Below are 23015 nucleotides of genomic sequence, written 5' to 3'. Positions count from 1 at the left end.
GTTGCCTCCTTTGCCCATTCTTGTTTTGGGAACAGATGCCTAATTTTCAGTCAGTTAAATATGGTTATTTGCCAACACTCCAAAACCTCTCTTCCTGCTTTCAACATCAGGTCTCAACAAATCAGTTTAACTGAGCACCAGAAGAAAAAGTGGAGTTTGGAGACAGAAGAACACAGCTAGAAGAGTTTACAGAGATTTGTTTTTCTGCACGTCAGACAAAAAGGGATAAACCAAACTTATTCAAAGGCTAAGGATGAAGGAGCAAGGTGACTACAAAGCAACTCTTCGATCATTATACAGTTTCTTGGAAGCTAAGTTTTCCTGCATAGCACTGATATATATAACTGTTCCATTAAACTGATGCAGTTTGACCACAAAATTTGAATCACTTTTGGAAAAGGGAATATTTCACACACCACTAATTTTTATGCCGTCTGTCTAAAGCAAAGAATTAGGCACACATCGCTAACAGGTATGCTAGCTATGATGCTGTACCACAGGCCCTTTCAAGAGCACATTTGATTCTCTAATACCAAAACCACCTCTTCCAGAAGTTACCTTCAATAAGCAACACATACCCAAGATTTATTATCCCATGGCTGGAATATTGCCCAGAACACAGAACAGAATAAGTGGTTGGGGAGAGAAAGGAGGGAGGGGAGGCTGCACTCTGAAGTCCTCTACTTGATCACTGCCAGCTTTAAAACATTGGCTTCACTTCGCACTATTGTTCCCCTCCTAATTTGCAGCTACATGCAGTTTCTGCCCAGTCTGCGGCATTTGCTCATTAGCAAGCATTAAAACCCACATGAAGTTGCACAAAGCTCCATGTAAGCACTTGGCTCTGCCTCCCAGAAACTGGAGAAGCCCAGTGCAGCTGCCGGCAGATAAAAGCTTGCACCCTCTCCACAGGCTCAATGGCCAGAGCCGCACTGGAGCAGTAAAGTGGACAATTGGCTCTTCTCAACTTTTTTCTTGCCTCTTCCAGGACAAAGAACTCCATGAGACACAATGCTGAAGGCAAGCCCAGGAGCAAGGAATAACTGCTGTTTTTTGCAGGACAGATAACAGATTTTATTTTTTTCAGTAGAGAATGAGGAGCAGGAGAAACTGGGCTGGCTGAGCTACAAACAAGTGAGGTAAGCTCTGCACTCTGCTTCAGAAGCAAGCACTTTGATGACTGAGCCAGGTAAATTATTCAGCATGGTTAGATGTTTCAGATCTATTCATATTTCATCTGCATACAGACTTTCACAGGATCATGCAGTAATGCCTCGCAACAAGTTCAAGCTGCAGGGTGACCAACAGGCAGTACCTGCAGTGCAAATATCCCCAAAGCCTCAAGCATAAGTAAAAATGGAAGCAAGTTTCAAATGATTGTTTTACACAGTTCAAAGAATGTGAAGCTCTTCTGTGCTGTGGACAAGAATCCAGATCTCCAGCAGAATGGTTTTTGACAGCTCCAAATGTTTCTAAGCCCCAGTGATATTGCACAGGCTGTGGAAATTCAAAAATCTACCCTATCTTGGAAACTTGCTTTCCTGGCCACACATTCCTGTAGAATTAGATCAGCTCATGAAAAACAGAGCTGAAATGCAGGGATTTAGTAGTGCTCCTCTATGTATTCAGATAGTGCCACTGCTATCCAGAACACTTCAGTGATACAGTCCCGCTTAATATAAACAAGGTTTCCTGAGATTTCGTGGTTTAAAAACAAAGACCAAGCTCAATCCATGTAAGAGCATGGGCTGAAACAAGAGGCATTTCCAGGAATTGCCTCAGGAAGAGGGATGTTAAGCAGCTCTTATGGAGTCAGTATCTGAGGAAACCTCAACAGTTGCACCAGCACTGAAAGTGCTAAGTAAAGGGAAGATTCCCGCTCCAATGATCCCCAAAAGAGGAAACACAGATGAGAGATTTCAGATACTCTGAGAAATCCCAGTATTACTCGACAACTCATACAGTAACTGACACATCTTAGAGCTGGAAAAAACATCTCTGTGGGGTTGGGACAGGGAGGTTATTTACAGTAAAAGTCCTGGGCTAATGGTGCATCGCTGACCAAGTGGTTGAAACAACCACAACCGTCAGGAACAGACCCCCCTTCCTGGATACCTGCTCTCCTGCGGCATTTTCAATCAGCCCCAGGCTCAAGTACTGCAAAATCAAATTAACTCTGAGCAGGCTAAGCAGGTTGTCAGCTTCATTTTGCCCAGCAGAACAATCACTGTCCAGAAGAGCCCCCAGAAGGCCGCCTGCTGTTGCGTGGCTGCACGCGCTCGGCAAGTTCAGGTGGCCTTTCGGATGGGTGAGAGCCTGCCATGCCCTGTTCTAGTACAAAAGGGAGGACAGTCACCTCCCATGCAAGGCTTTCTGGAAAAAAAAAAAAAAGGGAAAAAAGAAAAAAAAGGATGTATTGATGGTAGCTGTCTGCCATCTGCTCCCTTTCGGCCTTAAAATAGAGGCAGCTAAGCTGGCAAAGAACTACTGTTCCCTCTGCACCGAGTTCACAGCACGCCAGCATGGCAGGGAAGGAAGCGGTAATAAAAGGGATTGAAAGGTCTCTTTATGGATGCAAGCTTTCAGAGAACTTAGGGAGAAATCCTAACTTAATTTGTTTTTATTAAAAAATGGGAAATTAGATGATAGTATTGATTATTCACAAGATATACTAGGCAGCTGCAGCATGCAGCTGCAGCTTAGCCAAGCGAGAATCCTTCACGTCTGGGTGTCACTGAGGCTTTCAAGAACTCAGCTTGTTGTGAGAGTGTATGTGAGTGGCTTGACATGCACCCTGCTCCTAGGAAGTCACTGGAGATGCTGGCTTCTTCAGTGAAAGTAACAGCTAGGCTTTTCTGGGAAGTCTACAGAGAACACTCTGGCATGGGTGGAGAACAGACCAGAATTCTTTGATTTTTTTTTCAGTTATTTCCCCTCAAAATAATTTATTAGAGGAATTAATCTCACTGACAGCAACTGACAAAAAATGCTCTAGGCCCTTGCTTTTGCCTGTTGTGCAATCAGTTTTAAATAATTCTTGTGTTTTCTCCTATATATAGCCTTTTAAAAAAATTAAAAATACAATCAGATGATGATGACTGTCGTCCCTGAGAGAAAGCAGGCTGTGAGAAATCAGGAGAGGGAGCTACTTCAAGGAGAGAAGGCCTTAGGGTAAACATCTTCCCGTACCGCGCACATACAACCCATCCTGCTGCTGAATTGCAAGATTCTTGTTTAGTAACAGATAATCAGACAAGTTCCACACATGAAAATAAAAGTTTACACTTTCCAGTTAGGCATCACAGGTGATTTAATGGTTTTCAGAAACGTCTGTTATATTTGTGTGGCTCTAGTTCCATCCAGAACTGTATGCCAATTTAAAATGAAGAACTTGCACCTCACTTCAAATATTACGCTTTAAATAGGTAAAACATTCTGCACATAATGACAGGCTAAGGCCCCTCTGACAGACAAAGACTGGCCACACATGATTTCTCCATTACCATTCACCACTGTAGTTGCAATCCTGGTGTCACTGAAATCCTTAGAACTACTGCTGAGGCCTTCAGCAGATCAAGACTTGACCTTAAAGTCTATGCTGCAGATAAACACACTCCTGCCAGTTTACCCAAAACAGGTCAAAGGACTTACTTCCCTTCCACCAGGCCATCCAAGGAGGGACATAAGTGCTTCTACTCCATCTCAGCACACCGTTAGCTTGACTTCAACCATCACCAAGGGTGGTTCAAGCCAACACAGCCAACCCTGAGTCAAAGGCTCTAAACATTCACATAGTACACCAGCACGTGATGGCAAAGTCTAGAATTTTTCCAGCTTCATCCTTATTTGTCTATACTTGTCTTTATCTAAGAATAATTCTGAAGACAATTCTTTTCTTGTATGACAGCCATACAGAGCACAAATAAAGAAAATTAGATACTGTCAGCTGCTACATCAAGCAGTAAGTAAACACTTTCATTTGTACAGTAGTAAGAAAAGAATTATACCTCCTTTTTGCTCTCCTTATTTTGTTCAACTTCAATATCAATAGGGTTATTTCCATTTGCTTCCTCCATTTCATCCTCACTGGAAGACAAAAGCCAACAGCACGGTATTACCTTGTGAGGCTCTGTTTCTCTATAAATAGCGTGCTAAAAATGCATGGATGCAACAGCAAGTCCAACTGCTTTCCTTTCTCTTTTTCCACCAGTGTGGGTTTTTCAGGGGGTCTGTAGTGTTATTTATTTTCCCTACTTTTAAGTCAAGAAATTCTTAATTATAAGGATACTAGAGAACATCTCCTTAAAGAAAGGCTTCAGTAGTGTATTTAGGCAATAAGTCTGTTCAGATGAAGGCAAGACACATGAAATTGATTACATAAGTTATCTTTTAAAGAGCATTGGACATTGAGCATTATAACTTTAGACAAATGCAAAACCTTAGAATTACAGCAAGCAGCTCTAACACAGATTTCATACAATTCTAACATTTAGCAAAAAAAAAGATATGCACACGATGAACTCCCTCAAGAACAAGCATAAAAATGTTTTTTCTCAGTCACAATCTCACATTTCATTCTCCCCTGTAAAAGAAAAAGAGGCATCAGTTACAGAATAATAATAGGCATGAAATTGGGGCCATATTGAAAGTGACCTTGGCACACCTGGCCAGTTTGGCTTCATTAGAATTTTAATCAGACATTAAATCGAATATATTTTCACCATTTAGAATTTTTGTACTGTACACAACTAAAGTTAATTGCACCATTTGGGATGATGCCCAGAAACTGAAGAAAAAAGCTGATCTAATCAAAGCCTTTTTTGAATTACTATATAAGAAAAATAAACCTATTTTGTCATGTCAAACTTCACAGCCTGGATGAGGAACTTCAGCTGGAGCAGGTATGTCACAGCAACACAGCAAGAGGCAGGGCAGAGGAACCCAGAGCAGCCTGAGCATGTCCCCAGGAGAGCAGGGGAGAGCAGGCTCGGTGGGTGCAGCAGGTAAGGTGGGTGCTAATTTCAGATTTAGCTCATGGCTGTCTCCATGCTGCTGCGCAGATGTCACCTAAGGAACAAACTGCTGGGTGACTCGAGCTGGTGTCCACCACCACAAGGGCAGTCACTTACACAAGCTGTTCCTGCTGTCCCAAGCCACCAGCTGACTCACGAGGTATTTAGTTTGTAAGGTATTTAGTTTGTACAATCATGATTCCAAGGAATAAAACTCTCAAGCACCTCCCTGAGAGCTGCATACACATGGCTCCTCACATACAGCTTGGAAGTGCTACTGAAAACCTGGTCCCAAATGCACTGGGACAGTGCATTTCAGTGACAACCTGAGAGGTTAGGGAATTTCCCTGCCTACTGCAGAAGAAATACCGCAGTACTTGAGTGAGATATCTCCGGCTGCCTCTTCTCTTAAGGCAGCTCTGCTGGAGATGGGGTTGTATTCTCACCTGGGTCCAACTGTCAGCCTTTCTACAAAAGCCAAACCCCCACAGGCTTTCCTTCACTTGCAGTTCGCTCATATTCCAGCAAGTTCTCTAGACATGAGCTAGATCAAAACCCACTCACTCATTTTTGCAGTTTTGGACATTGATCACGATTAACTGAAGAACACTTGAAATTTTGCCCGCACCCAGTGGTACAGCACATTATCAAAATTCAGGCATCCTAACTTCACCCAGCTTTATTTCCACACTCCACGTGGCTGAGCTGAAAAATCGTTTGGGAGTGTGGAGGTTTGACTATTTTACATAGGGGAGGGGAAGAAAGAGAGACTAACATCAAACTGAAGGCCTGGTGCTGAGCTTGCTGCAAATGTAAACCAAATTATGTATTTCCAGTCCAGCTGCCTTCTTCAAAGGCTACAAAACAACAGCACATGGCAGCCCATGCAGTTCTTTCCCAGTCACCTCTTGGTCAGAGGTGCTGCTTCATCCGATAAATGGATATATGTTACCAGAGTGGTATATTTCCAAACTGCAGTACTTTCATATATGAGCACAGAAAAAAAAAATAGAGACAGTATTAAAAAGATCCTTGACTACACAGTACTAGGCAAACATACACTCCTTATAAGAGATTTTCTCTTATAAGTTACTAGGAAAAAGAGAAAAAAACAACCAGGATGGGAAGGAAAAAAATAATCAAGACAACCTTTGCAGAGAAGAACAGAATGAGAAAGAGAAAGCCAGGTCAGAGAAAGCCAACCAACTACTGAACGAGTTGGCTGGTAGTATTCTCCCCAGCCATGCCTGTTAAACAAGTATTGTTGATCTAGTGAAAAGATGGGAGAGGTTGAGTGAGTCATTGGTGTGATACGTCTCAACTCTGGCAATGTGTATCTCTTCCCCCTTCCCAAAAAGGGCTCATCATACAGCTCTGAAGACAGCACATGACTCTCTGGGAAGTGCTACAGCAGCAACTCCTTTGAGGGAAAAGCTTTTGCAGAACATTGCCCAGTGTGGTTAGGAGGCTTCCAAAGCCATGCACACACCTCAAGATTGGGCAAGTTGAGTTGCAAAGATGTCAACTGCATTTTACTGCAGGTTGAAAAGGCACCCGCACCCACATCAAGTGGATGGACTTGCTCCTGTTTGGAGGGGTGGCTTTTCGCCCACGCACCCAAGGCCACAGCATTTCTGAGGCCCTGGAGCTGAGCTCCAGAATTAGGCAAAGTCACCAAGTGGCAGTTCTAACTGTGCAGGTATTTCTAGCAATACACACAGCCACTGGCTGACCCACCATCTTCAAAGGCACACATCCAGGGGGGTCCAACTTGCAGGCAAAGCTGCACGAACAGAAGTCAGGCTCATCTGCAGAAGCTGGTGACCTCCTGACCACCACCACCACCTGGATCCTAACACAACCAGCTCCTTGGGACACTGCTGTCAGAGATGTCATCCTAAGCTCCCCTCTTCCCAGTCTAACTTCATTTTTCTCAGGGAACAGAGCTTGGCCCAAAAGCCTTACACTGGTAACAGTTTTCCACATGAAAGGCAGAGGAAAGAAGGTGTGGGTGCACATGCACAGGCTGAGAGGTGCTGCACTGGGGCCTGTGCCCCAATGTTCTAGTTCTGCTGAGCATTGCATAGAGGAAATAAAGGCACATTTCTAGCTCTTTTATTACTTCCTTTTATTGTACTGCTCATCAGCTTTTCTGGCTCTGCAGGCAACAGTGCCAACAGCTTGTAAACATCAGTTTTAATTTCATGTTCTCCACCCTCAAGCAGTATCAGAGAATAAATAAATAAATAAATCCCCTAGATTGCTGGGATGGTGACCACTCCACTACAGGGCAATCAGGAATTGCCCAGTGTTGGAGAAGGGAGCACACTTAATTGCTGCCAGATTCCTTTTGGCTTTGAGCAAAGCAAAACATGCACAGCAGGGAAGAAAGGGTGGGGAAAGAAGGAGTGGTACCAGGAAACATTTGGGGGGAAATTCCTACACCTAGTTTCTTACAAACTAACAGTTACATCTGAGGTAGCCTAAGGAAATCAGTGTGCATCAATACACAGCCTTTCTGCTTGCAAACCTACCTTTCCTCACGTTCCCTTTTTTGTTTACGAGCATGACGGTCCATCACGCTAGTTTTAGTCCTTGTCTTCTTCCAGGAGTAGTAAAATTTCACCAGGCTGGCTATTGATTTGTCAGGAAGCTGTAAATTAAACATGTATCCTTTTATACGCTTATATGTAAAGTAACCCCAGGAGTTCACCCACAATTGGTTTGGTTTTTGTCAAGGAACATCTGATTCTCTACTTTGGATTCTCTGAAAGTTTCAAGCAAGGCAGTTCTGCAGCCTTTCAAAAAAAAAAAAAAAAAAAGGAAAGAAAAGAAAAGAAATCTGTGGGGGACTGTTTCAGGTTAATGCCTACCATTTGGGACCACAAAATCTATAAAGACCATCTCAGCAAGCCTCCACTGACCAGCCAGGTAGCTGGTTCCCTTCAGAAAAGAGGAACATCGCAAGAGCAAATCCAAAATGTATCCTTGAAAGTGAGCAAACAGTTTTAAAAGCCAACACACGCATGTGTAAGCAAATGTAGGAACTGCTGAATTGCAGGCTACATCCCAAACATATCTTTGATGTCAGGTTAAAAAGGCCTATTCACACCATTCACATGATGAAATCCATTCAGAGGTCTCAACAAAAGATGCTTTCATAAGGTGAAACATCATTGTATGGTTAACTGAGGATATCGGAAAACCACAAGTCAGATTTTTTTTGTCCTCTCACACTAACAACGATGCCCTGTAGCTATGAGAATAAAGTCTGCCTCAGGAAAGAGTAAAGCTACATTAAGCCTAGTTCTCTACTTCTGAGGTATTCAGCATGCATATTCTTACACGGGACTTCTACAAGGTGAAAGACCAGCCTTTCGCTGAATGAAACATGTTTTAGATAAAAGTCTGATTCAGCTTGGAGGGCAGGATGGCTGTGAAGGAAAACAAAACTGAGCATCAGCGAGACCTCTCTTAGTCAGGTACTACAGCTGAAGTCTTCATTTGCAATTAGCTGGTTCTCAGACTGCAGACTGACTTCAGGTCCTAACAATGGATCCCACCAGAACTACCACACTGGTCCACAATCGCACACAGGCGTAAGTCCACCTGCTCTGGCAGAACACGTGCTGTGCCTCCTCAGTGACCTACTTTGGCGTTGGGTTGCCAGCAGCCATGCAGCAGGCTGGTAGGTTGGGGTTATGGAGTTCCACAGAACAAACTCAGGGACACGGCTGTTTATGACAAACATCAGCTTGGCTATAACCACACACTGTGAGTGCCAAAACATCAGAATCAGCTCCAGTAAATAACAGAACTCACTTTTCATTCTCTGACTTCAGTGACTTTCCCTCTGTTCCAAGCCGCAATGGTGCTAATGGGCCAACAGATATAAACTAACAGCTAACACGCTCCCCGGTTCCTGTCCCCTGCTAAATACAAAGCTTCGTGCCATTTAATTCCTTTCATGCAGGATGTTTTTCCTGGGAGCAACAGTAAAAAAAAAAAAAAAAAAAAAAAAAACACTTTACCCAGGAACAGTGTATGAGCTTGGCTTCCCTATATTGGAACACACTTCACTCGGGGACAGAGTCATGTTTCTGCACATAAACCGAAGGGTGATTTTTTATTTTATTTTTTTGCTTTGGTGGTTAACCAAGCAGCAGGAAGGCCTTCACATTCCTCTTTCTTTTTTTTCCCCTCACCAGGATATTCCCTCTCTCCATGTTAGACGAGAGGAATAAAGAAGAAAACTGCTTCACTCTTCAGGAGTCCCCAACTCTCCAGATTGTCTGTATCAGCTGCCCAGGGCATGTGGGCAGCCTTGTCACCTAAACCAAGGCAGCTGGAGCTCACAGGACTGCAAGAACAAACGAACATCAGTGAAGGTATATTCAAGGAGGACTTGAGGAGAGCAAGCCTCTTTCTGCCACCTTTTTGAAAAGAGACCTTGCATCTTTCCTTCATGATTGTGAGCTAGGTTGCCTTTCCCTTTTCAGCAGGATCAGCAACACAGACCTTCAGGTGTGCTTTAAAGAGGCTGAACAAACTACAGCTGCATAGGCTCACTTCAGAAAGTCACAACCATGGTTGAAGAAGAGTGAAGAAGAAAGTCTGGTTCCCACCCAGGTGACAAACGAGTCAAAGAAAGACTCAAGATTTAATTAATAAATAAATAAACATCTACATCCCATCCTCTCCATATTTCAAAAAGGATCTCTCATTACCTTTTGCTTGAAGTCAGCTTTTTAACATCCTGCTCCCTTATCCCACACATACCCCAGCGATTCCCTTTCAGGCAGAAATCTACCCTTGAAGTTTTCAATCTTCGTTTTAAAAATATCGCTAGCAATTGAAAGCAAAGGACTGAATACTTGAAATGATATATAAACCTCCACCACAGCATCCACTGACAGTCCCAAATCACATTAAACACAGACTTCATACTCAAATAAAATGAATTCCTAAAAAGCAGGCTGCAAGAAAGGAAATCGACTTTGCGCAGAGATAATCTTTACTCTGTGTGTGGGTGGGCACGTGTGTACAGACCATGCCTGAACTCCAACTGTGACAAACGCTACCATGGCACATAGGGGACTGAAAACCGTAATTTCCAGCCAATAAAAATTGCACAGTCAAAGCTTATCCTGAGCTGGTAAAGCACTTCAGGAAAACACTTCTGCAGAGGCTCCAGAAGCAATGCTGTTTTTATCTAGTCACAGTATTATTTTTCCTCCATCCCCTTTGGCCCATTTTCTCTCAAAAGCATTAGACAGCAGTTCAGCACGATCAGCACAGGAGATCATCCAACTGCCTGTTCTGCTTTTTCACTCCTCTGACACCACTTACCATCTGCTGGATCCTGTGAAAGGTTTTCCCATGGAAACTGAAGGCCTGTTCAAACAAGACCTTGTCTTCCACTGTCCACTCATCTGGGAATGGAGTAAAGTTTGGCAGATCTGCCAGAGACTTCTCGATGTTGTGCTTGTGCCAAAACAGCATCCCGAGAGCCTAGAAACAACAAGGACACCACAGGGACAACTGTAATCACAAGTTGTGTTATTATATGCGTGCAAAGGGAGAGCTACAACATTTTTCTCAGGCAACACGTTGACCATAATTTTTAATTCTCTGCTCCATCAGACACTTCTGTGTGCCAGACACCTGGAGTCTGACCCACACCCTGCCAGGTTTTGAGGAACTACTGAAATTCACACAAACCGTGAAGGTAGTAAGGTAAGAAGGGAGTACCAACAGAGAAAGAGGAGATGAAAATCAAAGAGGTGATTCCTGCTTTACTGATTGTGATATGCACAGGACAGCTAAGCAGAGCCTTGGGAAGACTACCTACAAACCAGACTGGACTTTAGCACTGACAAGAAGTTTCCTGGCCTCCCGTGCAGTCAGGAGGACGGTTTAGTTGGCTGGGGTTCCCTTTGGGTGTTCAGGGGCTTTTTTTGAGGGGGAGGGCAAGAAATGGCAAGAGGGTGGGGGAAAAACAAGGAGAAGGAAGGGGCAAAGGGTGCGCGCAGCTTTGACTAGCTGCCGAGACGTCCCCGGTCAGAAGGAGGAACAAACCTCACTCGTTTTAGGGGCTGCTCATTTGTTCCCCTCAACTACATCTCGTTTCGCTGTGGCAGTCTCCGGTTCCCAGTTCCACAGGCGAAGTGCATGCGCTGCGCTTCAGCACCTGCAAACGGTCCTCCTCCCGCCGGTCCCCAGACACTCACTGAAAGCCACCCCTCTCCCAAGGGTGATGTGTTATGACACATCACTACATCTGGCGTGCCGGCGACCACCACGAGTCATTTTAGGAAGGCCTGACTCTGCAGAGCTAGAAACCAGCCTTTCACAAGAGCTGCAAAGTGAAAACAACACCTAACATGCTGAGTAAAACATCAGAGGAACCCGCTCAGCATATGCAAACTCAGTTTGGGTTTCGCAGCCTCAGTTACCCTCGTCTAGTAGTTTCATCCTGTCCACTCAGAGCTACAAAATCCCTCTGAGTTTGGGGTTTCCCCACCGTGCTTCGCTATGCAAAAAAAGCAGTTCCTCTTTGTGTTCTTGCTTCACTGAGATCTGCCCGGGGCAGGACTACAGGCATTAACCTTATCCAAGATCTTGCCCTGCCTCTGCTGGCCTTTCAGTGGCACCCTCCCTCCCCCAGTTCTGAAGTCCCTTTGCCAAGAGGCAGAACAAGAAAACCTTGGGCACAGGCCAGTCACCAGAGATGGCCCAGAAGCCACACACTCAGTTATCTCCATCCACTCTGGAAAGCATGGAGCCAAAAATACTATTCTGCAGTTGTGAAGGACCAAGCTTTCTCTCCTCTGTCATCCCTTCTAGCTTCAGATATGCGCTATACCAAATGTCCCTGTGAGAAAGCAAGGAGAAGACATGGAGGGTGGAGGGAGCCATTTTGGTGCTAAACACCGCTATGGCAGGGCCAAGGGGATAGCTGCTTCAACAAAGCAAAGGGTCGGAAAAAAAAAAAAAAAAAAAAAAAAAAAAAAGAAATAAAAGCTCTTCTTTGTTGCTGTAAGAAAGCAATAGATCCATTTAAAAACAACAACAAACACCTAAGATGATGGCTTATTACAAACAGCTGACACCCCCAAAGCACCGAGAAGCTCTTATACACCCCTTCACCCCCGTCCTGCCCAAGAAGAGCTCTTAGCCCTTGTACACACGTGAGCACGCAGCTTTACTTGTCCCAGGACACCTGACCCAGGCTGGCAGAAGAACACAGCACATGGCCAACCCGCTGTAGTGCTCCCAAAAGCCCGTAACCTCTACACCTCAGCACAACCACCTGCTGCAGTTTGCCAACACCAGCCCACGTGGGCTTGCCCTGCCAGAGCCTGCCCTTTGCCTGCCTCGAGCTGGCGAGACCGAGGGGACTCCCTTGGGCACAGCCGCGAGCCCTCCGGCAGCCGTCCGCCAGCAGCACAGCCAGCAGCGTGGCGCCTGGCCACCGGCAAGCAGGCAGAAGGGGCAGCGACACGGGAGCCATGCTGGCGCGGACACAGTATGGGCCGGCCGGCCTGCCAGACAGCTCATCGCTCGTTGTCACTGCCACGGCAGGCGGGCACGGATGGCACAACAGGAATATGTGTTACGGCCGTTAGCCAGGCAACCTGCACAGGAGACCAGCTGTCTGGGGGTGCACGTGTGGAAAAGGCCTACATCAGCCAGCAGAGCCAAATCCTAAAGTGGCCAAATCCTAAAGCTCATCCTGACTGGCTTCCAGGGGAGCCATATGGGCTCTTCCAAAGCTACCCAGCCAACAGCAGCTCGGATGGCACCTGCTGAAGAGAAAGTGTCCCTTGGTAATGCAAAACATGATACAAGGCACATTCTTTCCAGCCGTTGCCTGTAAGTGCCTAGTTTGGTTGTCTAGGAAATCCCAAAGGACCTGGGACATGCATTCATCTACAGAGCATTACATGAGAGTGCTAGAGAATAAGTACAAAAGTTTTTAGAAGGAGGGACATTTTTAGCTACCGTGCCCTGGTTTGGAGAGTCCCAAAACTTCTACTTCTGCACCCAGAGGAGAGGTGGGCAGGGGGAAGGCAGATGGGGAGGAGGCGCTTTGAGGAAAGGGTGGGAGGCATCTATTTCCAACATTAAAATGAACGCCACGCTGTTAGCCAAATAAAATTTTCCAAACTACAAGAATTCAGTTTGTTTAAAAATCACAGGCTTCATTTTCATCATTCTTCTGGATCAGTCTACACTCTCCAAATACTTCTCCACTGAAACTACGAAACTGGCTTTTATTATCCTGAGCTTTTATTACTCTTTTAGCAAGCATTACCCACAATTTCCAGTACTTGGATATACCTATCTCAGTTGAAGTGAGCCATCCAGGATTTCATCTGGATTTAAGTATGCAGCCTTTCAGTGCATTTTTGTTCTTTTTATTGGCATTTTCTGCTCTTAGAAACTACAAATATTAATTCTGATCATCCTGAGTTTTCAGAAACTTTTGCTGGCTATTTCGATTTTAATGTTCATGTCCCACAAGAAGTCTTTTTGAGGATGAATATCAACCACTGAAAGCCTGACTCAAAGACAGCAGAATCATTTAAATAAACCCCCTGCCTAACCAAATCACAGACTTCTATGGTAATGCCTTTTGCCTGAACAAATTCATAATTTTTCAAGTTTTCTTAGAATCCCTTTGTAGAGATTACAGTATGTCATTTGCCAATACAGTAAGTCATGAGATTCCCCGCCTTACCTTTCCGGGCAAGTATTAGTGCATAAGGAAACTCTGTAGAGAGTTCAGAAAAATTTCCCCAGTCACTACTCATCTCCCTAGGCAAGTGTTGAAATCGATGTTAGTTAATACAGGGAGGATTAGTACACAATCCTAGACCGAGTGGAGTAAAGGAGAGGTCTGCCCCCTGAAACAGGATTTCAGTCCCTAAGCTAAAGGCAATGGCTGACCTCAGGGACAACTGGTGAAGTTGTCTACTGGTACTGCAGACACCTGAAGCACTCATTTATGAACGGCAAAATCATCTGCAACAAAGTTTTAAGGTGTATAGCACTGGATATTGGTTTGTCTCAAAAGAACGTGATGGTTCAATAGCTCATTAATAATCCAAGATATCCATGAAGCAGATGTAGAGCAGTCAACTGGAAACTGCAACACAAGCAGGCAGCAGTCCAAACACACGTCATTGGCCTTCTTAATGTTGTTTAGGGGTTCTGAAAGCATTCAACAGGTGGTCACCTTAGGACGCATAATACTTGTGGTCAAACTCTTCTAAAAACTATGAAGTTGTTTTTGTTTTCTTCTTTTGACTCTTTATGCAAAATTCAAGGTGTACTCTATAATCCCAGAGTATGGGTCACCATTAGGAACAGCCAGCTTGGGGAGAAGTAAGCAGAAGAAAACAGAGAAAAAAAAAACACAGGGGGAAGAAGAACTTGCAGACAGTCACTTTAAGCCAAGTTTTAATACCTGCTGAAAACAACTTTTTAAATAAAGTAAGCATTCAAAGAGTTGTTACCTGCTCCATATTGTATCCATGCTTCTCTTTAGCAATGGCAATGTATTCGTCCACTGAAAAACAAAGAGAAGGCATAAGGGCATTTCAATTATCTCATCTCTTCTTCCCTTCCCAGGCTAAAACACAGTCCTGCAGCTCCAACTTCAGCCATGGTCTTTGTATCCTCCACACAGAACTCACATAAAGAGCTGCTGTTTGCAACCATTCAAGAAAGGAAGGAAACAAAAGAAAAACAGCCAAACTACTACATATTGTCCTTAACAAGCTGAAATGATGTGTGATATCCAAGCCAGTTTCAGTACTTCTGAAACACAGCATATAATATTTCAGAACACGGGTATTTTTGAGTTAAAAGCACCAGTATTTCTCCCATGATCTGTTCCTATTTACTCGCTGAAAGTTTTTAATATCTTCTTCTAATACCAAGTTACCAATCTTGTTCTCCAGAACTGCAGAGATATGAATCTCAACTCTTTTTTTTTCTTTTAACCCCCCCACCCCAAAGCAGCTGTTTTCTTAAGAACAAAACACCCCAAACACAATCCTTGCCCTTCCAACACTGCCAGAATCCTAGCATTACACAATCACTGCAGATACCTTGGCAAATTTTTCAGTCCCTATGCCTCAGCAATTCTCATCTTGGACCAAACCCCACCTCTACATACCAGGCCCCTGCAAGTTTTTTAACCTGTATAACATGGAGATGCTCTGTGGAGTTGTATTTTATATAGACAAAGCTATATCCCAAATGTTTCTTCCAGTATGAGTGACTGAGCTCATATTACATCCAACTGCAACCGGATCTAATTCAGCATCCAGCGCTGTTCTTCCCAAACCCGTGCCCTTACACTTGGTCATTAATAGATATACCATAATGGTAATACCCTTGAGAAACAAGCTAAAAGTGAGACTCCCACTTCACTTGACAGAGCAGAGGATTCTGGAAGCATGGGTTGTCTGTAGGATTTCTGATATGCAAAGCACCTGGAAGGCTTCAAATAGGTACAAGCGGCCCGAGTTCTCACTGGTGTACACATACTGATCTTCAACACAAGTCACTTCGCAATGAGCTCAAATTCATTCGCCCTTCTTTCTCTGCACGCATTTGCAGAGGGATGCAACCAAATTCCCGTGCTGAGCATCCAACAATGACGTGGAGAGCACGCACAGCAACTAAGGAAGGAAACGGCTGTGTGAGCACTGCAGCTGAGGAAGCCACATTTCCCACGGTTTGTGCCTCATGATTAACTTCAGCTCTCACATGTGCTGCTCCCATGCCTTTTGCTTTACAAGAACCCGCAGTGACTTGCTGGTGTCTAACAACATGGCATTTCTTAAAGCCTCCTCTCCATGCCAGGACACTCCTTGATTCTGTCTTGAACTGAGCAAACTAAGCAGTGAACTCAGAAGTTATTGGGCAAAAGAGAGAGAACAGATCAGAAAAGGCACGGCCCGAGAGCACCAGCCTCTTGAGCTGAGCTTGGCGTCATTAGAAACAAATGAAACCTAGGTAGACAGCCCGTCTTACTAGGCAAGACAGCATTTGATATCAATGCCCATCCTTCATTTGGCAAGATGCATTAACTCATTTTCACACAATTTCTTTTTTGCAACACCTTTATTTTGTTAAGTGCCATGGAGAAGCCTGTGAGAACATTAACACAGCCACATGTCGTGGCAGGAGAAGAGCGTGTAGTGGATGCAGGCGCAGCCGCACGTCAGCGAGGACACCCCATGGAGTTCTTGCTCTCCAAGCTCCCACTTGCTCTCCCCACCCACCTGCGCACAAGGGGCACTCCCAAAGGCTGATGAGCCTGTTTGTTGGACAACGTTCGGGATGGGTTCACCAAGTTTTATTAGCCCTATGAGGAAAGGTGTAGCCTCAGCCAGTCGTTTGCAGCCCCGTGGCAAACATGCATCTGTCTCTCCAAGTCAGCAAATTGTTTCTAAGGACCGTGCTGGACTGGGATAAAAACCCTCCCTTCTTGCTGACAGCCTTTTCTCGCGTCACGCAAACATAGCGGAAGAGTTGCACAGACAGTGGAGGTGACAGGACAGCAAAAGAGGCTTCTTAGGCTGAAATTGCTGCGTTGCTGAATTGAACATCCTGATGGTTTCAGCAGGGCAGGAACCTCTGAAACCAGCCTTGCCACAGGAAAACAAAAAAGGTCACAGAACCACAGCTCGAGGAGATAACAGAATCCAGGAGGACCACGTGGGTACAGCAAAGGGAACTGCCTCTTCTTCACACACCATCCCTTCCCTCCATACACTGAACAATGAAGGGAAGATCAGAAGGATGTGGGCAGATGTGCAACTTCTGATGCTCCCAGACTTCACAAGCATACCAAAAGCAGAGGCTGCCAGGAAATTCTAAGTATGGCTTTTCCCAGTACTTCAGCTAAGTGCTCTTGGCTTCCTTAGGACAGGTATTCCACACGCAGTGTGATAAATTTTGTCTAAGGGGGAGGTGAAGGAAGGGAGGAGGAAATGGAGTTGTATTCTCTGAAGTCCAAGGCTGGATTAAGCCCTTGAATGCTAAGTACTTCTGCATTAACTAGCTCACCTCACTGAGGAAAAATCTACGGCTCCTGATTTGACTTCAGCATCTTATCCTTTAACATATACAGAAGAGATGAGGTCATTCTCCTCTCCAGCATATTACATTTCTTACACCAGATACCATAGGCAATGAAAGCATACTTCTTCCCTCCCTTGCTCCCCACCCCTAAAAATCATTACAGCTTTTTCTCTCCTATTACTAAGATCCTAATAACATTAGTAAGGATCCCCCACGCCAGTGGGATTTTTCTTGAATTAAGTCAGAACACCACAGAGCCGAACAGTCTACTATCAGCAACTGGCACCATGAAAGGAGGCAGGATGCCTTTCTTGGCATGGTGGGGATGTAACACCTCCGTGTTGTACCTCGCTGCTGCAGCAGAGGAAGAGAAGAAAAGAGACAATAAGGCAGCAAACCAACCGCGAGCAAAGGAAAGCTCTTTCTATCCCCTAGAAGTGTTTGCAGAAGAAAGGACAAGGAGTCCAGCGTTGTACTCTTGTACGCAGGCAGGGAACAAGCTGACCTGGCCCACTGTGCCTGTCGTTTCCTGGCTAACTGTGGCTCACTCACTTTGGTGCTTGTACCACCTGAGAGGTCTGACTGTTTCTCCAGCACTCCCTTCTTTACCATCCCCCTCCACATGAACCGAGCAAGAAAGAGCAGGGCACCAGCTGAGTCACAGGATCCCTTTAGCCTCCCATAGCAGCGGAGCCTGGAATTGCCACAAGCTTAATGCTTCACATGCCACACCAGATAAATAAGTGCTCTCTTCCATCTCTGCCATCCCTGCGCACTTCCAGTGAGCACAGGGCAGCAGGCACGTGAAATTCTGCTCCGCTGCATTTCAGTGGCACTCAGTCACGCTCGGCGTGTAACCCAGCAATCTGTTCGGACATCAGAGCTCGGAGCCAGAGGAGCCCGGGGCAGAGCCCTGCTTACACCAGACAAGACGGTTTGCCAGCCCAGCTCCGAGCTGCTCTCCAGAAGAGTGAGGACAGCAAAGCAGCCCCAGCATAAGCTGTGCCACCGCACGTCCCTCTACCAGCACAACTTCAGCTGAACAGGGGAGATGAGGACATCCTCCCCTCCCACCCAGCTCAGTGCTGGAAGGATTTCTGCGCAGACCGGGCCAGAATGACAACACTTGAGCAGAGACAGTCGTGTGACACAGGAGATGCTCTGCTCCTGTGGAGGCTCTTGTTGCTACTAGAAACCAGATGCGGGAGGAGGGACAGAACAGAAGCACAAACTGGTTTGTTTCTTTACCAGTGTGGCTACGTTTCTTCTCTTGCATAGCTTTTAGCTGGGTAAGGAAGAACAGGACCCCCCTGCCCACCCCCTGCCCAGGGTGGAGTGAGCACTAACCCAAAGAGCTCCTTCCTCCAGGTAGTCATGTGCAGGAAGGCAGGAGGAGGATAAAAGGTGGGGACACGAAGGGAACATACATACTCACCAGCAAAGAGGAGCACAGAGTGCTCAGATGCTTTCCAGAAGCACCTCTCTCTAACACAGGGAGGGAGGTCTACAAAGAGATGACCAAAGGACCCCGAGTGTAGCATTAATGCAAACAGAGAAGGGAGATGTAGGAGAACGAGAAAGGGAGCAGAGGAAAGTGTTTCTCCTCTGCCATCTAGAAAGAGGAGTTTCTGACCAAAATGGTGCCCCCAGCCCCCTGAATGCTGTGGTCTTGTTTCCAGCCATCTCTCTCTCCCTCACAGCCTTTGCTTCTGCTAGCTGCCTTTCCGCAAGAATTCCTCACTAGAGGCAAAGGGAAGGGGACCCTCTTGGCTGACTCGAGCAAACAACTGCATTGCTGATTTTCAGTCCCGCATCCTCGAGCAGTGAATTCAGAGATGTAAAACAGGAGCATTAATTTGGGGATGGGGGGTGGGAGAGCTCAGAGAAGAGAAACGCCTGAAAGCAATGCCTCCCCCCATCACCATTTGATCAGATTAAACATTCTCTCCAAGTGGGTCTTTTGGGACAATTCCCCCCACACCCCACCCCCAGTTTGCTTCTTACAGACCCCACAAGTCGTGCTTGGTGGACTCAGTGACCCCGAGGAGGGTTTGCAGCAGAGGCAGGAGCACTAAAGCCTACGGAACGCACCAGGAATGCAGAGGTAGAGCTGTTGCTGCAACCTCAGTTCACCCCTATTACTGGGGTACTGCAGGAGCTCTGAACACTTTGCATATTACGTGATGCAATACCCTGACAGAACAGGGTGAAATAAGGACAAAAGCAGCAGCCTTCGCAGCCTCAGTAATGTGCTTCACGGGGTTTGATCAATGCTGGAACCTGTGAGGAATTTTGGATGTGGCTCTCCATCTCCCCCTCCTCTCCCTTCTCCCTTCAGAGCAGAAGTCAAGACCCAGAACAAATCAATGTTATATAAAGAAAATAAAGAGCATGGATCAGACACATACATGTGAAATTCTTCCAATTTTCAATACACTGTTATGACAGCACACAAACAACTCGCCACAGTTTCTACCTCGGTGTAGAAATGAGCAGCTGCATTGCTGTCTTGCCGCGTTGGTGGAACAATCCTGCCACCTCGTGGCCCCAGCACAGGAGAGGAAGCCACGAGAAGTGCCAAGTTCAGACAACAAAGCGTCTCGCTCAAGTGAGCAGCAACAGGAGGCAGCGGGGAACAGGCAGAGACCAAAGCGAGACGGGCCTGACCACTTTTTTCTGGGCAGAATCACATATAAGAGCAAATAAAACCCATCTACTTAAGAGGCTGTTATGCCTTGGAAAAACTATTTCCTCTCCTTGGCAAGACGCAGTGTGCTACAGGCAGGAGAGGGATGGAGAGCCAGGGCACAGCCATGTTTTACGCCCCTTGCTGCACTCACCTGGGCAGGTTCGCGGCCTCCTTTCAGACTGGTTCTAGGAAGAGAGGGCACTAGACACAAAGGCTACTTCAACAGTTCACGAGTTGAAGGCATGAGAAGATTTGGGCCTTAACTCTGCTTTATCTACAGCAGGTAAGGCAAAAGTCTGGATGCAGCTTCAAGGCAAAGAAAAACTGACCTCAGCTGGGGAAGTTACCGTGAACAGGAGTAGGACAAAATACCCTGCAGCAGGGTACCGCGAGCCAAGTGACCGCACAGTAGGTGTCAGCTCCCACCCACTTACCTCCCCATAGCTCAGACTCCACTTGACCATCATCTCATCTCCTTCGGCAGCAGGGCCAGGACAAGCATCCCTTACCCCCAGACACCCTGAGAAAGGCCAGGTCTGAATGGCAGGGCTTGTCCCCCTCATTTCAGCGAGCCCTGAGACAGGCCCAGCCAAAAGTGGAACTTGTTCCTTACCCCAGCACAGCACGAGGGCAGGGATGAGCAGGCAGGCAGGAACAGCCATGGTCGGATGGAAACCAGCACCGATGAGGGAAGTCGCTCCCAGCCACACCTGGAGCCAGGGAGCTGCAGCCTCAGAGAGCAGGACGAAGGGATGAAATGGAGTGCCCTGCTGCTGAGACATCTGACCCCTGCAAGCAGCCCTTGTGCCTGCTGACAGTCTTAGTCCTCAAAGGGGACCAGTCCCCACCCAAACACTGCACACTACCACACTAGCAAAGAAACACAGCTATTTCTCATCTCTTTCTTAATCCTTCTCTTTGCACTGCCTGCATCTGAAGGCTAGTCCAAAGTTGAAGCTCCAGTGATGGTTCAAGACCTGACCCACCTGCCTTTAGATTGTGTTGCGTCAGCAAGAAAGCCGTACTGCAGGCACAGGTGTACTGACACATCCAGCACGGCTTCTGTAGCTTGTCAGAACCATTTTAAGCTGTTTACCAGGAAAGGCCTTTTGCTATGCACGTTTCCCCTTAAAGCTTTTACCAACACAGGCTGGTTCCTGAAGTTGGGCCCTCAGCTGGTACCATCGCATCAGGAGAAGAAAGGCTCGGCTGGGCTTCCAGCATGGGAAGTGGGGGTGTTGGCGAGGCCTGCCAGGAGGAAGGGAAGGGAAGCCTCCCTCGCTGACATGTGCCTTGGCCATGTGGATAGCCACTGTAAGGATGCACACCGAGGACTCTCTGGGGAGAAAGACCACTTCTTGCGTGTGGAATGCATTTAAGCTCCAGCTAGAGATTCGCTCTGCCCAGCATCAATGCTGCTTTCCTGGAGAGGTGGCACACCTCTACCTGCACAGAGCCCTGGGTGCCCCCGTATGTGCCACAGGGGAGAAGGATGAGGGAGATCTGACAGCCCATGGGAATCCGCACCTCTGGGAGCCAGCACCGAACAGGCAGAGCCACTCAGCCCAAACGTAGAAGGATAAGGGATCTGAACGAGGCTGGATCATCCAGCAGCACATATCTGACCCTAAATAAGGGAGGCACTTGACTGCATCAATGTAATGATCTAGAGGGCTTGGTACTGGGTTGGGATCCCATGTAAGAACATAAAGCAACACACGGTGCCTGCTGGCAGGGAGGGAATACTCAGTCCCACGTGTGACCTTCCAAAACACAGCCAAGAAAGTGCACATGGGGTAAATGAACAGAGCACATGCCTAACAACAGAGCAGGCTTATAGCAGAGCAGTTCTTTGCACAATTCAGTACAGTGCTCCCAATTCGGGATGAGGAGTCCTAAAGCCAGATGTACCCTGCTAACAGACCGTGGCTTGAGTTAACTCTGCAGAGAGGCTACAGCCTCAGATTACATACTTTAAGGCAAGAACATGCCCAAGCAATGCAAGTAGCAACGTTATCAATGTACTTGTCACAACGGGTAGAAGATTTAAAAAATTATTTGATCAGATGGTTCAATGCAAGAGACATTAACTTGGATTAGAAGAAGCCTCCCTCACATGGATTTTATTATGGAAATTACCACTTTTTGCACTCCTAAAGAATATCTGATTCCATGCATTATTTCCAAAAGCCACAGATTCATAGAATGGCTCAGGTTGGAAGGCACCTTAAAGACCACCCAGTTCCAACCCCCTGCCATGGGCAGGGACACCTCCCACCAGAGCGGGTTGCTCCAAGCCTCATCCAGCCTGGCCTTGAACACCTCCAGGGATGGGGCAGCCACAGCTTCTCTGGGCAGCCTGTGCCAGGGCCTCACCACCCTGAGTGAAGAATTTCCTCCTAACCTCTAATCTAAATCCTCCCTCTTTTAGTTTAAAGCCATTCCCCATTGCCCTGTCATGGACTGAGCAAAAAGTTACTCTCCATCTTTTTTATAAGCCCCCTTTTAAGTACTGAAAGGTTACAATGAGGTCTCCCCAGAGCCTTCTCTTCTCCAGGCTGAACAGCCCCAGCCCTCTCAGCCTTTCTTCATTCACTACTTTGGGGGAAAAAAAAAGTTTGACACACTAACAACAGAGTCAGTGTGGGGAAACAGACTCACACTAGCAGTCTCATGCAAAGTTCATCCTAGGTCTCATACCTAGGAATGTTTCCCAGCTCCTCATCCCCATGTCACGCTGTGTATGCTAAAATTCGTTTTGTATTATGCCAGCAGCATGAAAACACAGCTTTCTGAACAAGTGAATAAAGTAATTCATGAAAGAAGCGACCTCATACGCAAAAGCAAACAAAAAAAACTACCAAAAATCCTAACACGGAGCAGCCACTCTGGGTCAGCAGACTACTCAAAGGCCAGATCAAGCAGCCTGCTGTCAACCAGCCTCAGAAGCTGCCAGTGAACACCCAGACACAAAGCCCTCTAAAGAGGATGAAACCTTCCACAAGGTTCATTTCCCACCCTCAACAAGACTTTGAAAGCTCTTGTCTAAGCCCAGAACTGCTACGTTGCCCGTTGTACGGGCATACGAACTAATAAAAGCACTGTATCAGAGCCAAGCTTCTTAAACAGCACGGGTAATTCCGCTACGCCACGACCCACGGCTTTTGTGCAGCATGAGGGCACACGCACAGAAGGGGTGTGTGGGAGCAGAA

At 46.3% G+C, this 23015-nt stretch overlaps 1 protein-coding gene across 1 annotated transcript in view; it reads right to left on the bottom strand.

The window, feature by feature from the left end:
• The window catches only part of RCOR1 (REST corepressor 1), an 84157-nt gene that overhangs the window by 9884 nt on the left and 51258 nt on the right, over positions 1–23015 (bottom strand). Inside the window, exons 4-7 of the mRNA XM_035327246.1 lie at positions 14534–14586; positions 10362–10523; positions 7547–7665; positions 4008–4086 (exon numbers count right to left, since the gene is read on the bottom strand). Coding sequence (XP_035183137.1) covers positions 4008–4086; positions 7547–7665; positions 10362–10523; positions 14534–14586 — 413 coding nt within the window. The remainder of the gene's footprint in view (positions 1–4007; positions 4087–7546; positions 7666–10361; positions 10524–14533; positions 14587–23015) is intronic.

The sequence above is a fragment of the Oxyura jamaicensis genome, chromosome 5 (genome assembly GCF_011077185.1).
Source record: "Oxyura jamaicensis isolate SHBP4307 breed ruddy duck chromosome 5, BPBGC_Ojam_1.0, whole genome shotgun sequence".
In the NCBI taxonomy this organism is placed as follows: Eukaryota; Metazoa; Chordata; class Aves; order Anseriformes; family Anatidae; genus Oxyura; species Oxyura jamaicensis.
Note: the sequence above shows the minus strand (reverse complement) of the source record. Positions and strands in the feature narration are given on the sequence as shown.